Consider the following 14770-nt stretch of genomic DNA (forward strand, 5'->3'; position numbering starts at 1 on the left):
ATGAATCAGTACTACACTCGTGGGTAATCGAAATCACTTTCATGAGAAATATTAAGCACACTCCTGTTTGGCCTCTTGAGCTGATGTGAAAACCTTAGAACTCTGCTATGTTCTCAGGTTCTTAAATTCCTTGATTTTTACGATGTGATGGTGGAAACAGGTGGTTCTCAGCCAATGGGTGCTTATCAGAGTCACCGGGAGAGAGGGAAAAGTACACCTGGGTCTCAGTTGCAGCGATTCTGATTCGGGAGGTGTGGGAGGGAGGCCAGGCATCAGTACCTTTCCCACTGATCTGAGCCCACTCCCGACCTTTGGTGTCTTTCCACCTCTGTTCTTTGAGCAAGGTCTGGCTGTGCCTCAGGGTTTAGTTAGCAACTAAAACCCCAGGAGCCAAGATGGCCCTGTTTCAGATGCGGGGACAGTCTGCGCTGGTCCTGTGGTCTCCTCAGTCAGAAGGGGCTGGACAGGAAGGATGTGGGTCTGGGAGCCTCAGAGGCAGGGCCTGAGTTGGGGGGTGGGGTTGATGGGTGAGGCGACAGTTGCTGTCAGAAAGTTTTCAGGCCGTCTGCCCGCCCTGGTATGAGCAGAACTTTGTCCCAACTTTAAAAGAAATCGGGGGGTGGGGAAATGCAGAGCTGTGAGTAAAAATATCAAACATGAAGGATCTCGAGTAAATTGCATGCAAATTGCATGCAAATAATATGCAACATTTAATTGCACAGGCTTGGACCTTCTGGTGTGGGAGGAGGGGATTTAGAAAGAATGCTAAGTGACATGGGGTTCTGATTCTGCAGCGGGGAGCCTGGGGATACGGGGAAACAGTGGCCCTGAGTGTTCTCCTTGGGCTTTGCTCCCTAAAGACATTTTATTAGTTTATTCTGATTATGCATGTGATAGGCATGTTATAGAGCTCTCAGAAAATACAGAAAAAAATTAAAATTTTGAAATACTTTTCATCCCACTCTTAATATTTAACATACTCCTCCTAGTTTTTCTATGGGTGTGTACAGACCCCCCAACCCCCCGTGGCTGACCTTGGCTGGCTCTCACCGCCCTCTTTCCTCCAGTTTCTTCCCGAAGTGCGATGTGGTGAATTTCGGCTCCTGGTTCATTTTCGCCTTCCCACTCATGGTGCTGTTCCTGCTGGTGGGTTGGCTCTGGATCGCCTTCCTGTATGCGGGCATGACCTTGAGGTACCTACCCTTCCTGTTTAACTTGAGCTTTCAGCCAGGCTGAACTGCCTTTGACGCAGGTTCCTTCTCACCTGGGAGTGGCCTCCGTGAGTCTCAGTCTTCGAGGTCGACTGAGGATTGTTCTTGTAACTTCATGTTACCTTCTCACACGGTGACTGGAGTGGACGTCAGTTCCCAGGGATGTGAGGGTTATGGGTAGTGTGACCAGCCTGCTGTGCACAGACCGTCAGTTAATTCACCCATCATCGATACTAATACACTAATAAAAACACATTTTTATTTTAATAAACATTGTCAAGTCATTCTCCATAAGAATTGTACTAATTCTACCATTGGCCACGTATGAGAGTGTCTGTTTCCAAATAGAAAAGTGGATTTTTGCCAATCTGATCAGAGAAAAATAATCTGCATTTATTTTATTGAGAGTAATTTTGAGCAACTTTCAGTGTTGAGGGGCAATATGAAAAGTTTGGATATATTCATGGGGCTCATTGGTTATTTCCTTTTCTGTAACTTGTTAAGCTGTGTTTATATTCTTTGTACATTTGCAGCTGGGCGGTTGGTGTAGGTCTTATTGATGTCTAGTACTCTTTATATATTGAGAAATTAGTGATTATTCTGCAAGATGAGTTGCAAATAGTTTTTCTTCAGTACTTTCTTTCATGTAGAATTTTTGAGAACATTTTACGCAGATGAATTGATCAATCTTTTCTCATATAGCTTCTGAATTTTCCATTATAATTAAAAGGGTCTTCCCATTAAAGGAGGTATAAAAAAAGTCATCACATATTTTCTTTTGATATTTTAACTTTTTTACATTTAAAAAATCTCTTTGGCGTTTATCCTTAGGGTGCTGTGTGAGGTTTGAATCCAATTTTATTTTCTGTTCCAGGTGACCAGCCAGGTGTCCCAACACCATTTGTTGACACACAAAAGTTTTTAATTCTGATGAAGTCCAATTTATCTGTCTTTGATTGCTTGAGCTTTTGATATAATATGTCTAAGAAACAGTTGACTAGTCCCAGGCCATGAAACTTTACCCCTATGTCTTCATCTAAGAGTTGTATGGGTTCAGCTCTTACACTTAGGTCTGTGATCCAGTCGGAGTTAGATCTTGTACATGGTGTGAGGTAGGGACCCACATTCCTTCCTTTGCATGTGGCCCTCAGCTGTCCTGGCTCCATTTGTTGAAAGACTGTTCTTGCCCCATTGAATGGTTTCGGTATCCTTGTCAAAAATCAAGAGACTGTAGAGGTACAGGCTTATTTCTGGACTCTGCATTCGATTCCACAGTCCACGTGTCTAATGCCATTGGCTGAACAGCCCATCTTTTGCACACCAATCTGCGATACCAGGTTTATCCCAGACTAAGTCCCCACTATGTTTGGGTGTGTTTCTGGACTTTCTATTTTATTCCATTGATTTGTCTGTTCATTCATGTTTTTGTTTAATTTCCTGAAGGCCCCCGCCCCGGGGAGTTGTATGATCAGATTTACATTTTTAAAAGACCATCCAGGCTACAGGTGGGGAAAACAGATGTGAGAAAGGGAAGACAGAGGGAGACCACGCAGAGGCCACTGCAGTCTGCGGAACAGAGATAATGAGTCCTGGCCAGGTGGTAGTGGGCGGGGGAGAAGTTAGTCACCTTTGCAGTGGCCACTCCTAACTTCCCCACTTTCTGTTTCAGGGGCTGGAGGAAGAAGAAATCTGAGGTCAGAGCTGGTGCAGAAGATAGGGCTCGGGCTATGATTCAGCAGGAATTCCAGAATCTGGGGCCCATGAAGTACGTGGCCCACGGTCCTTGAGGGTGAGGGATGGGGGATAGCTGAGCATTAGATTTTCAATACAGTCCTCCTGTTCTGACCCCTGGGTCCCTGGGGGCTGAGTCCCAGGGGAATATCAGGACCAGTGGCCTGAGATAGGATCCTGGAGATGGAGGGTAGGGAGGTGGCTTAACAGTCAGCCTCTTGCTCTGGTGCTGGGGTAGATACTCTGAGGACCAGAAAGCCCCTTGGGGTGTACTTGGGGTGGGGACCTGCCTCCCTCCTGCCAAATGTACCCTTTCCCTCCTGGTATATGGGATACTCGGCATTGCCTCAGGTGACTTCCAGGACCTTGTTTAATGTATGTGTCTCGTGTGGTAAAAATAACTAGGAGTCCGCAGGCTTGCCCCCAAGGGCTGACTCTGCCACTAACTTCCTGTGTGACTTGGGCAAGGCACTAACCCTCTCTGGGCTCTGTTCCCCAATCTCTGAAATGGGCACATTGGGTAGATATTTACCCCACCATTTGAGGCTTCTCTCTTTCCACCTCTGTGTACCTCTCTCTTCACGTCTGTCCCTCTGTGCTCGTCTCACTCTATGTTTATGTTTATCTGCCTGCCTCTGTGTGTAGCTCTTCCTCTGTCTTTGCCTGCCTCTGTCTGTTTCCTGTCTCTCTGCTTCTCTGACCCTGTCTCTGTTTCACTCTTTCTCTCTGTCTCTGGATTCTCCTTAGGACTGTGGGAAATTCCCAGTAGAAATGATACAAATAGTTTGGGGACAGGAGGTACTTAATGCTTAGGAAGGACCCTGGCTGAGTGTGGCAGGCCTAGGCAGGAACCGCTCATGTCACAAGACACCCCTCCCCTCTGGAGGCTTCCTGAGGGGTGAATTACTCCCTTCAGCTTCTCAGAGCCAGGGTCTGGGCCCAGTCACACCACGGGCACCTGCCCAAGGCCTTCTCGCCCTACGGTCTGCTGGAGCCCACGGTCACCATGTGCCTGCGTATTTGTGCCACAGGTTTGCTGAACAGGCCGTTTTCATCCTTTTCTGCATGTTCGCCATTCTACTCTTCTTCCGGGACCCGAAGTTCATCCCTGGCTGGGCCAGTCTCTTCCCTGCTGGGTGAGCCTCTGGGGACCCAGGGAACAGAGTCCAACAGGGAAGATTCTGGGATGGGCCACATGCAGCGGGAGAGGCATTGAAGCAGGAGTGACCTGGGATAGGCTCATACCCCTTGACCCTGGTGATTATCAGCAGCTCCTTCTTTTGCTCTTGGAAGAGTTTAGGTTTGGATGATAAGACATTTGGGTTCTCATGTATTGAGAGCTTTGGCTTTGAAATCAGACAAAGCTGGGTTCCAGGGGCAGCCCTGCCACTTACAAATTATGTGGCCCTGAGCATGTCATTCATTCATTCGTTCATTCATTCATGCATTCACTCAATCAACATTTATCGAGAGCTTAATATGTGCTAAGCATTATGCTAGGCATTGGGTTCACAGACCGAAACAAGTAGTTAGGCAGCAAAATAACTTATTGTAACGAGTGCAATGGAAGAAAGAGAGAGTGATGAAAGAGCGGAGCAAGGGCCTTGACTTTGGAGAGTTCTGGGGACAACCAAAGGCTAGGAAGAGTAGAGGCAAAAATGGAGACACCCTGGGCATGCCCACTGAGAGCCCAAGGGAGGGACCAGCTTAGGACATGTGAAGAACCAACAGGAGCCTTGTGTGACCGAGGCCTGGTGGGAAGGGAGGAGAGTGGGCAAGATGTGGCTGGAAGGGAAGGCGGGAGCCAGACTGTGGGGGTCTTGTTGGCCATGTTAAGCATTTTGGTCTTTTTGAATGAGAGCAATAGAAACTATTGGAGGGTTTTAAGTTACTTAACCAATGTGTGCCTCAGTGTCCTCATCTGGAAAATGGTTCTGTGATAGTATAATTCTCATCGGATTATTCAGAGCATAAATGAGTTAGTGCATGTCACGTGATCAGAATTGCTCAGAGGAAGAACTCCATAAAACATTAATTGTATTTACTAGGGAATGGGCAGTGGGGGCAAAAATATAGGTGGACGGAGCAGTTAGGAGCTATGGCACCACCTCGACGACCCCTGTCTTCTAAGGAAAACTAAGGCTCATGGGCCACATCTGGCCCACCCCTTGTGTTTGAGTGGTTTTTACCTTTTTAAATGGCTAGAGAAAATCAAAAGACAGTCCTGGGTGGAGAGAAAGTAGGTTTAGAGTTGCGAATACACAAAACACAAGAACTTATTCTTATATTAGTACTTATTAATTATTGCATTCTTTTCCACATGAACAGCTGTACCTATTAGGCTTGATGAGTGGTGCGTGAAAGTGGAGTGAAATTCAAATGTCAGTGTCCCCAAACACAGTTCTGTGGGCCCACAGCCACACCCACTCATTCCTGTACTCGCTCTGGCTGCTCCCGTGCTATGGCGTCGTGACAGAGACTCCACGGCCTGCAAAACCCGAAGTATTTATTGTGTGGCCCTTTATAGAAGTTTACTGATGCCAGTCTAGGTGATGGCTTCAGTGACTCGAATGCAAGTGGTAGCAATGGGGACAGAACAGTCAAGATACATTTCAAAGTTAGAAATGACAGGCCTTGCTGTGGTTGGATTTGGGGGCCTGCGGGAAAGAAGTCCCCACACTGGTGGGGCTTAGTTGGAGAAGGACATTCTTTAAGAGATTGGGCATGCCGTATCAACAATTCTATTTTGCACTTGGTTTAGACTTAGCCAGTCTAATACGTCTCTCAGATGCGGCAAGGGGCGTTTGGATACGCAAGCCTGGAGCTCAGGGGTGTCGGGTTGCAGATATAAATCTGGGAGTCATCATATAATTTTGGAATTTAAATCCAGAGGTATTGATGGGCTCAGCTAGGGAAAGAGTGTAGAGGAGAGTATAGCAGACTTTGAGGAACCCCAATATTTAGGTGCTGGGTAGAGAATAATCCCATTAGAGAAACGGAGAAGAAACAGTCGGTGAGGTGGGCGCAAAACCTGGAGCCACGGACTGGCAAAGGCCAAGCGAGCGAGGGTTTTAAGAGAAAGTGAGCAGGCAACTGTGTCAAATTCTGGCATGAGTTAGAACACGATTAGATGGCAGATGTGTCCTCTGGATTTGGTGAGATCTGATGCTATCCAGCAGCACCGTCCAACAGAAGTACAATGTGAGCCACATACGTCATTTAAAATGTTTTAATAGCCATATTTAAAAGTCAAAAGAGATGAAAATAATTGTGGCAATCTATTTCTTTATAACCCAGTGTATTATTTCAACATGTAATCCATATAAAAATATTCTTGAGAGATTTACTTTTCTCATACTAAATCTCCCAAATCTGGCGTGCGTGGAAGGGAATTTTATACGGCCACACATTTCAATTTGGTCTTGCCACATTTCAAGCACCCACGAACCGGGCATGGCTGCTGGCTCCCACGCTGGAGGGAGCAGCTCTCCGACCTTCACCGTGGGGCCTCAGCCTCCCCTCAGCTAACATGGGTGATACCAGTTCTGATCTCATGAAGGTTGTTACGAGGAAGAAAAACTATAGTTTCGCAGAACCGAGAGTAGTGGCTCTGATTACCGTTCTTCTATTTTTCCCAAATGTAGGAACTTAGTTATTTCTTTTTTAGCTGAAAAATGGGAGTTATAAGTGTTCCAACAACACAAAGAAAGTAAAGATCACCCAGAACCTCCACCTCCAGATCCGATGTACGTGCCGTCTGATTTTAAAAATCACCTATCCGGGCACTCTCCTGCGCCTCGATTGTATTGGTTATTACAAGACCACATTAGTTAAAACTCACTTAACTACATTCTTTAAATGAGTGCGTTTTATTCCATGCTAATTATAGATTTCAGTAAAACTAATTTTAAAAGCGGACACAAACTACCTAAAAAGAAACTTATCCAAACACAAGATTTTTTTTTGACAGAAATATGACTACAGTGAACATACTATGATCTGCTTTATTCTGTTTTGTTTCCTGATAAAAAATTTCAACAATGCTGAACTGAAGAAGTAAAATTTAGTTGCCTTTCAGCTCCCCTCCGCCCCACTCCCCGACGACATTCACGATGAAAGCTTGGTGTGCAATGTGTCAGGTACACACGCACATACTCACACATACAAACAGACATGTGACAAAAATTGGAAAATATAGTAACATGGCTGTGGACAACTGGCTATTTCATTCTTTTTAAACACCGCCTAGTATTCTATAGAATAGGAGTGTTTTCATTTATTTGATCAATTTTCCGTTTGGACTGTGTCCAGTACTGCAAATAAAAACTTTTTTTAAATACAAGGTTTCTTGGTTGCATGTCTATGTCAATACCTAAAGGTAGATACTATCTTATCTATTTAAAGAGACAGATGCAGGGTATTCTTTACATGTATACTATTAAACACAATTTCTTTAAACATCTTCTTTTTTTTTTACTCTCGTCAATAATGAACATCCCTGTGTGTAGTTTGTGTCCAAGAGTCCCGTTATTTCCTGAGGATAAATTCCTAGAAGTACAATCACTGGATCAAGGGTACTCACGCGGGAAGTGTGGACACGTTGCCCGCTGCCGTCTAGAAGGTCAAATGTTTATTCCCCCCCCCCCCGCCCCGTTTGCCACGGCCTCACTCGGTGTCACCGCCCTTTTCAGTGTGGCTGTCTGTTCACAGAGGTAAAAACGGAATGGCGCTCCATTAGTGTTTCGATGTATATTCTTCCGATATAGGGATATTGACTATCTTTTCCAGTTTCTTGGCAATTTGAATAATAATCTTCTTCCCAAATGCGTGGGCTAGAAAAGCTTTTGTTAGCAGTTAGCTCTGAGCTTCATTGAACTTGGAGCTGGAGAACTCTGGTTTCAATGCCGATCTCCTCCCTGGACCACGATCTGGCCTTGAGCAAGTTACTTCTGCTCTCTGAGCCATGGATCCCTCCCCTCAAACAGAAGAAGACTGCCCCAGGCTTTGTGAGCTTGAATCCCCACAGGGCGCCTCGTGGATCCTGAAAGGTGGTAGTTAGGCTTTGAGGGGCTAAGAGGCTGGCTCCATCTGGGCTCTGCTGATGGGAATGAGTTCTATATCCGTGTAGTAAGCTGCCCGTCTCAGGAGGAATGCAAAGAGAAGCTGAACAAACACAGGGCTGTTACAGGAGCCCCGGTTATGGTGATCCATGGGCCCCACGATTCTATGGCTCTCAGATTCTTTCCTCTGTGGTCATGTCCCCTTACCTAGGGTTCTTAGATTGGGAAGAAAAGTATTTGTTTGGCTCAAGCAGACTCTAAAAGCCCCAGGGAGCCGTGGATGAAGGGCTTTTGCCCTCACAGGCGGTTGCATCTGTGCGGAGTTCGGTGCAGGACAGAATCCAGAGGCGTCTGGCAAGGCCTGGTCACAGCGGCCCTAACTCCCTCCCACAGACGCTCACCTGTACATATCCCACACTTGCCCTGTGGAGCTGCCCGGGGTCACGTGCTTTGGGGGCCTTGTCTGTCCTTATAGGTTTACGTCTGATGCTGTCACCGGCATGGCCGTCGTCACCATCTTGTTCTTCTTCCCGTCCCAAAGGCCCTCTCTCAAGTGGTGGTTTGACTTGAAAGGTAAGGGGGTCAGGGCTGGGGCATCGGGGGACTCAGTGAGCTCTGTGAGCAGTGTGGCCTGGAGGCGGGGCCCACGCCTGGGACCTGCCCCCTGCGTCTTCCCTGTTCCCCTGTCTGAGCAGTTACCTCGTCTGGGCGAGTAGGCCTGCCAGAGGTGACTGCCCAGGGCAGGGTTACCCACTACCGCCCGCGGGCCAAATGCAGCTGGCTGCCTGTTTCCGTACAGCCCATGAGCTCAGAATGGCTTTCACATTTTTAAATGGTTGAAAAAAATCAGGAGAAAAATATGCTTGACGCACAGACATGACACGAAATTCAAATTTCAGGGTCCACTTGCTAATGCCTTCCGCAAGAACCTTGTGAGCTGATATATTCTCTAGTCGTGTAAACGCCCACGCCATGGCCTCGATGTTGCCTCCTGGCCCGCAGAGCCCAAAATATTTACTTTCTGGTCCTGTTCACAAAGACTTTGCCACCCTTCGCCTTGCAACTCAGTTGCCTAAGGGGCCAGACATGAAAACCTCAGGCTGGGTTTCAATGAATAGGAAGTGGTGGGGAGTGAGGCAAAAGTGCCAAAAAGCATTCAAATTCAGCTTCAAGCAATCGCTGAGCCCTCTGAACCAAATTGCCCATGGGCTGGCCTTGGCCTCCAGAGCACCATCACGGGACCCCCCTGCATTTCCAGCAGGTGTCTGCCAAGAGAAGGCGCCCGCACCTGCCACCTGCGTGCCTGGCCCATCTCTGTGCATCTGGGGGATGCCCATCTCTGTCCATCCCGGGGGACATGCTGAGCTCTGGGCAGGAGTGAGGCACTAAGAAACTACCTAAGTACTTTCTGTTGCTGAAGAAAATGGAGTATTCAAAAAGAGTTTCAGTTGTGGAGGGAGGATGGGGGTTGCAGTGCGGGGAGTACAGTGGATGGATCAGGCCAGAGAGGGTTTGACGGGTCCCGCCAGCACTTGCTGGGGCACCCCTCGAGGAGGCCAGCACCAGGTCCGAGGAGCCCAGGCGTGGGCTTTGGGCTCTGCGAAGCTGAGCGGGGTGGCCGGGGTCCCGCCATCTCTGTGTCTCCGTCTCATTCTCAGACTGCTCTGCTCACCTTCCGCTCCACGTGTCCTTTCTTGGTCTCTTCATAGTTTCTCCTGTTTCTTGGCTTTTGTGTCTTTCCAGCGCCTGTTTCATTATAGTTCTTGCTTTTTTATCACTTCTGTTTCCTTGTAGCGTCTCCTCCCTGCCAGCGCCCACTCACTTCCCCTGCCTCTGCTGCTTCCTGTCCCCTCAGGGCCTGTTCCCTCATAGCTTCTGGTCCTACAGTGCACGCGCCTTTGAGTCTGTCTGCTCCCTTGGAGCCTCCCAGTACTCATTTCCTCACCATTTCTGCTTCCTCACAGTTTCCACTTCCTGACAGTGTCTACTTCCTCATGTTTCTGTGTCCCCAGGGAACCGTAGCCGCTGATGCCCCTCCTGTGTCAGGCAACCTCTCTGTCTCTTCTTTCACCTTCTATCATCACTTCTTTGTGCCCAGCTATCTCTCTACATCCCACTCTGTGAGGAAGAATCTGGTTGGTCTGGCGTACTCTTTTTCTATGTTGGTTACAGCTGTATGGAGACATAATTTACATACCGTACAAATCGCCCATTCAATGGTTTTCAGTATATTCACAGAGTTGTACAGTCACAAACACCACCAATTTTAGAGTATTTTCATCACCCCATGAAGAAACATTGGTTCATTAGCAGTCACTCATGGCCCTCCGCCCAAGCCCTAGACAACCACCAGCCTGCTTTCTTTATAGCTTTCCCTATTCTAGATCATTTTTTAATACGTGTAACCACAGTTATATACATGATCCTTTGTGACTGGCTCCTTTCAATGAACATGTTTTTAAGGTTGAGCCATGTTCTAACATGAATCAGTACTTCTTTTTCTTATAGATTTTCCCCCACCTGCCTGCCTCCTAGCCTCATGGCTTCCTGACCAGGCTGTGGCCTGGCTGCTCTGGGTCAGGTTCCATCCATGGTTCTGCCACCTGGGGGTGGGCTCACAGGCCCAGAGCTTCCTCTCGGCTGGGGCAGCCTGCCCTGGTTGTCTGCTACCCCAGCTCTGCTACTATTTGCTAGGTGACCTTGAGCGAGTCCCTATATTCTCTGGGCCTTGCTTTCCCACTTAGAAACCAGCAGGTCCCTTAGACACGCCAAACCTCTGGCCTTCCTAGTTCTGCCGGAGGGAGGTGGCAAAGTCAAGTCAAATACCGACAGGGAAGAGACACTCACGTAGGCAGCAGACTGGGTGCAGGACAGTCTGTCTCAGGGAACACGGCCCTCCCTGTTCATCGTTCCTTTCACGTTTTGAAACAGAGAACAGTTTCTGTCTTACAAGAGAATAGCCCCAGGGGCTAATAGGAAGCGGGAAGACCCAGTGGGAAGTAGGATTTCGTGAGATGCCCGTCCACATCTGTTTTGTCCAGGGCTGCTTCATGCCCCCATGGCAGCCTAGTCGCAACAGAGGCCGCAAAGCCTGAAGGGTCCACTCCCTAACCTTCTGTAGAGAAGTGTGCTGCCCCAACTCTAACCACGGCCCGCACTGCTGTCCTGGAAAACCTAGAAATCACCCCATAATTCCGCGGGCCGACGCTTCCTGTAGTTTCTTTCTCCGGAATGCCCTTACTCTTTCTTTCCTGTCTATACATTCAGTGCCAAAGAGAGCCCTTTGTTCTGTGTGAAGATGAAAGTAACACTTATGCAGGAGGGCTGCTGAGAGACTTCGAGGGGGTCCTGCGTGTGGAGTGCTGGGTCCCAGGAGATTCTCAAGACGCAGGGAGCCGTGAAAACGGTTTCATTCTGAGTAGAGCACACGCCCCACCATGTTGCTGTGGGTTTTCTCCCTACCGCTCCAGAGTCAGACGCTGGGGACAGGCTGTGGCTTCCTGGAGGACTCTAAGCGTCCCCACAAAGACAGGGCTGCAGGGACTGGGATCCGCTCCTCAGAGTGAGTGTCTTCTCTCTGCCCAGCTTCCAACGCAGAGACAGAGCCCCTGCTGACGTGGAAGAAGGCCCAGGACACCATCCCCTGGAACATCATCCTTCTCCTGGGAGGGGGCTTCGCCATGGCCAAAGGCTGTGAGGTAAGAACAGCAGGTGGGCTGCAGGCCCGGGGAGGTGTGGGCTCAGCTGCAGGCTCAGCATAAGCGCCAGTGACGCTATGGGCCCAGCAGACGCCACCTCATTTGCCAGTTGGAATAATCATAGTTCCCACCTCAGTGCCAGGTGCTGCAAAGGAGGACGGGGATAAGGTATGATTGGACCCTCAAGGGCGCACGATGAATGTAATACTATTACTGGTACCAATACCATCACGACTGACTCAGCGTTCTCTGAGCACAGAGGAACAGCCCCACCGTATTGTGCTCGCCCGTCCCACATGCTTTACACACAGTAATGGACTTAAACTTTCCCAGCGAGCCTAGGCGGTCCATGCCATCATTATCCCCTTTCTGTAGATTAGGTAACAAAGGCACAGAGAGGTAAAGTAACTTGCCCAAGGTCACACAGCTCTGTACTCGGGATTGGACTCAGGTAATTTGGCTCTAGAGTGTGTGCTCTTAGCCACTATGATATAAGTGTTAGATATTTTTACTATTAATTAATTATTGATGTTATTCTAGAGGGCTCTGTGGGCTCAGACGCAGGGCCAGGACTAGAGGGAGGCGAGAGAGGCCCCAGGGGTGCGGGATTTCAGAAGACGCTCGCTCTCAGGGTCGTCGGCCCTGCTCAGAAGGGCAGCCGCAGTGCCGGTGCGTGGCACACTGTGTCATCTCACTGAGCCTCACGCGGCCCCGAGGGTCCCCGTAATGTCTTAACCTCCCACTTACAGGTAGGAAAACTGAGGCACGGAAAAATTAAGCAACCCTCTTAAGATCATAAAATCACACTCTGCTAGGAGCTGGGGTTCGAACTCTTGCCAACGGAATTTCAGAGTCCAGACTCCCAATGGCTCGGTCGGTCTCAAGAGCTTCCCAAGTGCCAGGCACCGCTCGAAGCCCTTTGCTGATTCTGACCGTGTCAGTCTTCATAAACATCACTGAAGCATATGCTGGTGCTACCCCGCTTGAAAGATGAGGACCGGAGGCACCCTGGGGCTCAGCAGCTTGCCTACATCTGTGCAGGCAGGAGATGGGCCGGGGTCACAACCACAGCTGACGATGCTGGGCCCCACCGCCCCAACAGTGCTCCGTGTGAGCCCACGCATTCAAAACCCAACCAGGGAAAGAGCGATCTAACATTAAGGTGAAGGACACCTGCGTCTACTTCTCAGATTGCTCTCTTTTTAAATTCAATTTAAACTTTCAGGTTCAAGTAGTGTTACAGTGCAAGGTACCTATGGAGGTCTATACCAGTCAGAAGCCTGGGCTTGGGGATCCGAGGACCTGGATTCGAATTTGAGCTCTATCACTGCTCGCTGGGGCACTTCGGGCAAGTTCCTTAACTTCTCTGGGCACCAGTTTTCTCACCTGTGAATTGGCTCGGAGTTCTCTCTGTCCGGGGTGGTTGGAAGCGATGAAAGAGGATGATGCTGATGCAGTCCCAGCGCACAGGGAGTGCTGAGACGTGCCTGTGCTCCTCATACCGTGGCTCCTGCAGGCTTTGCTTCCGGGAAGCAGACTCCGAGATGGAGAAGCAAGCAGGGGGTTTATTAGGTTTTTTGGTGACCGTGAGGTCATCTCCTGTGGTGGGGGTGAGGCAGACCCCCACAAAGCCTTCATCCAAACCCCCAGAGAGAGGCAAGCTGAGATAGCCTCTCAGAGACATCCCAGGTGGTCGAAGATGACCAGGCCTTTCTATCCCACATCCCTCCTTCATCCGTGGACTCGAGCCTCCCCAGGAGCAGGTGCAACCTGGGGCAAGGCCACCCTGGAGTCTGGGGCTGACAGTGAAGGCCGACTGCTGCCCGCTCTCCCTGTGCTGGGGCAGGGCGCCTTCAAGAAGGGCGGTCAGGGTGCCACACGTAGGTTCCCACACAGCTACTCTCTCGTGAGCTATATTTTTATTTTATTCATTTTTTTCAATAAATAGCACAGTGTCAAGACAAGCCAAAGGATGGATGAGCAAAAGTACTCCTGGTGTCTCCATTTTAAGAATCCCAAAGACCAGAGAGATTAAGTGACTGGTTCTAGGTAACACAGCGCATAGGTAGCAGAGCTGGGATTTGAACAGGTGTCTGTCTGATTCTTCTGACAACTGCCTCCTGCTGGAGACGTATTAAAGAGGGCTTCCCAGAGGAAGTGACATGTTTTCCAGGTCTTAAGAGGACCCTGAAGAGCAAAGGTAGAAAGCATGGGTGTGGAACCAAGCCACTGGGTTAGAGTCACCTCGGAGCTGTGCGCCTCAGTTTGCTCATCTGCAAAATAGGAATACTAATGCATCCCATCTCATAGCGTTGTTATAATTATTAAATGTGTTGATACGTGTGGAGAACTTAGAACATGGACTGCAGAGCTGGTTATTTTGGCTGGATATTGGGGAAGGAGGGAATTCAGGGTCAAGGATGACACAGTGGTCTTTGCCCCCAGCGACTCTGTGGAAATGGCGCTGTTTGCGGAGATGCACCTAGCCTGGCCCTGAGGCAGGAGGCGGAGGGGTGACCCCACACCCCAGAGACTTCTCTGAGCTCCGAGCGTGGTGGGCAAAGCCTGCCTCTCAGTGGAGGCTGGGCTGCAGGGCCCCTGAGCATGCTGGGAGGCTAGTCTGGCTCCTGGCCCAGCCCCAAGAGCAGGCTGGGATTTCTGTTCAAGGGGAGCTTTGTGTGGCAGCTGCTGCCTTCCCCCAGGCCCTGCTGGTGTCGGCCCCTCCCCAGGCAGCGCAGCCTGTCCTGGAGAGACCAGAATGCTCTTGGCCCATCCTGCTTCCTAGCCTCTGCCTGGTGCCCTTGCCAGGCCTCAGCGGCCTCCTGTGGCTTAGGGGTCCTCGGCTGAGGCCGGAGTGAGTCTGGATGTGCGGACTCCCACGTGCTGGTTCCACAGGGCTGGAATCAGATCCCAGGGCTTACTCTGAGCTCAGGCAACTCGCTGACATCCCCTTCACGTTCTCCCCAGTTTTCTCCTGACTCACAACGGCCTGAAAGCTCCCACTGGCCCCCACACAGACCCCGTCAGCCCCTGTGTCTCTCCTCTCCGCGCCTCCACTGCAGTCCCACGG

At 49.6% G+C, this 14770-nt stretch overlaps 1 protein-coding gene across 3 annotated transcripts in view; it reads left to right on the plus strand.

The window, feature by feature from the left end:
• The window catches only part of SLC13A3 (solute carrier family 13 member 3), a 57283-nt gene that overhangs the window by 32352 nt on the left and 10161 nt on the right, over positions 1-14770 (plus strand). For all 3 annotated transcript variants that reach the window (XM_045194914.2, XM_045194915.2, XM_024559504.3), the window contains 5 exons: positions 1068-1193; positions 2881-2976; positions 3974-4078; positions 8478-8575; positions 11588-11700. In XM_045194914.2, coding sequence (XP_045050849.2) covers positions 1068-1193; positions 2881-2976; positions 3974-4078; positions 8478-8575; positions 11588-11700 — 538 coding nt within the window. The remainder of the gene's footprint in view (positions 1-1067; positions 1194-2880; positions 2977-3973; positions 4079-8477; positions 8576-11587; positions 11701-14770) is intronic.

This window comes from Desmodus rotundus, chromosome 6 (assembly GCF_022682495.2).
Source record: "Desmodus rotundus isolate HL8 chromosome 6, HLdesRot8A.1, whole genome shotgun sequence".
NCBI lineage: Eukaryota > Metazoa > Chordata > Mammalia > Chiroptera > Phyllostomidae > Desmodus > Desmodus rotundus.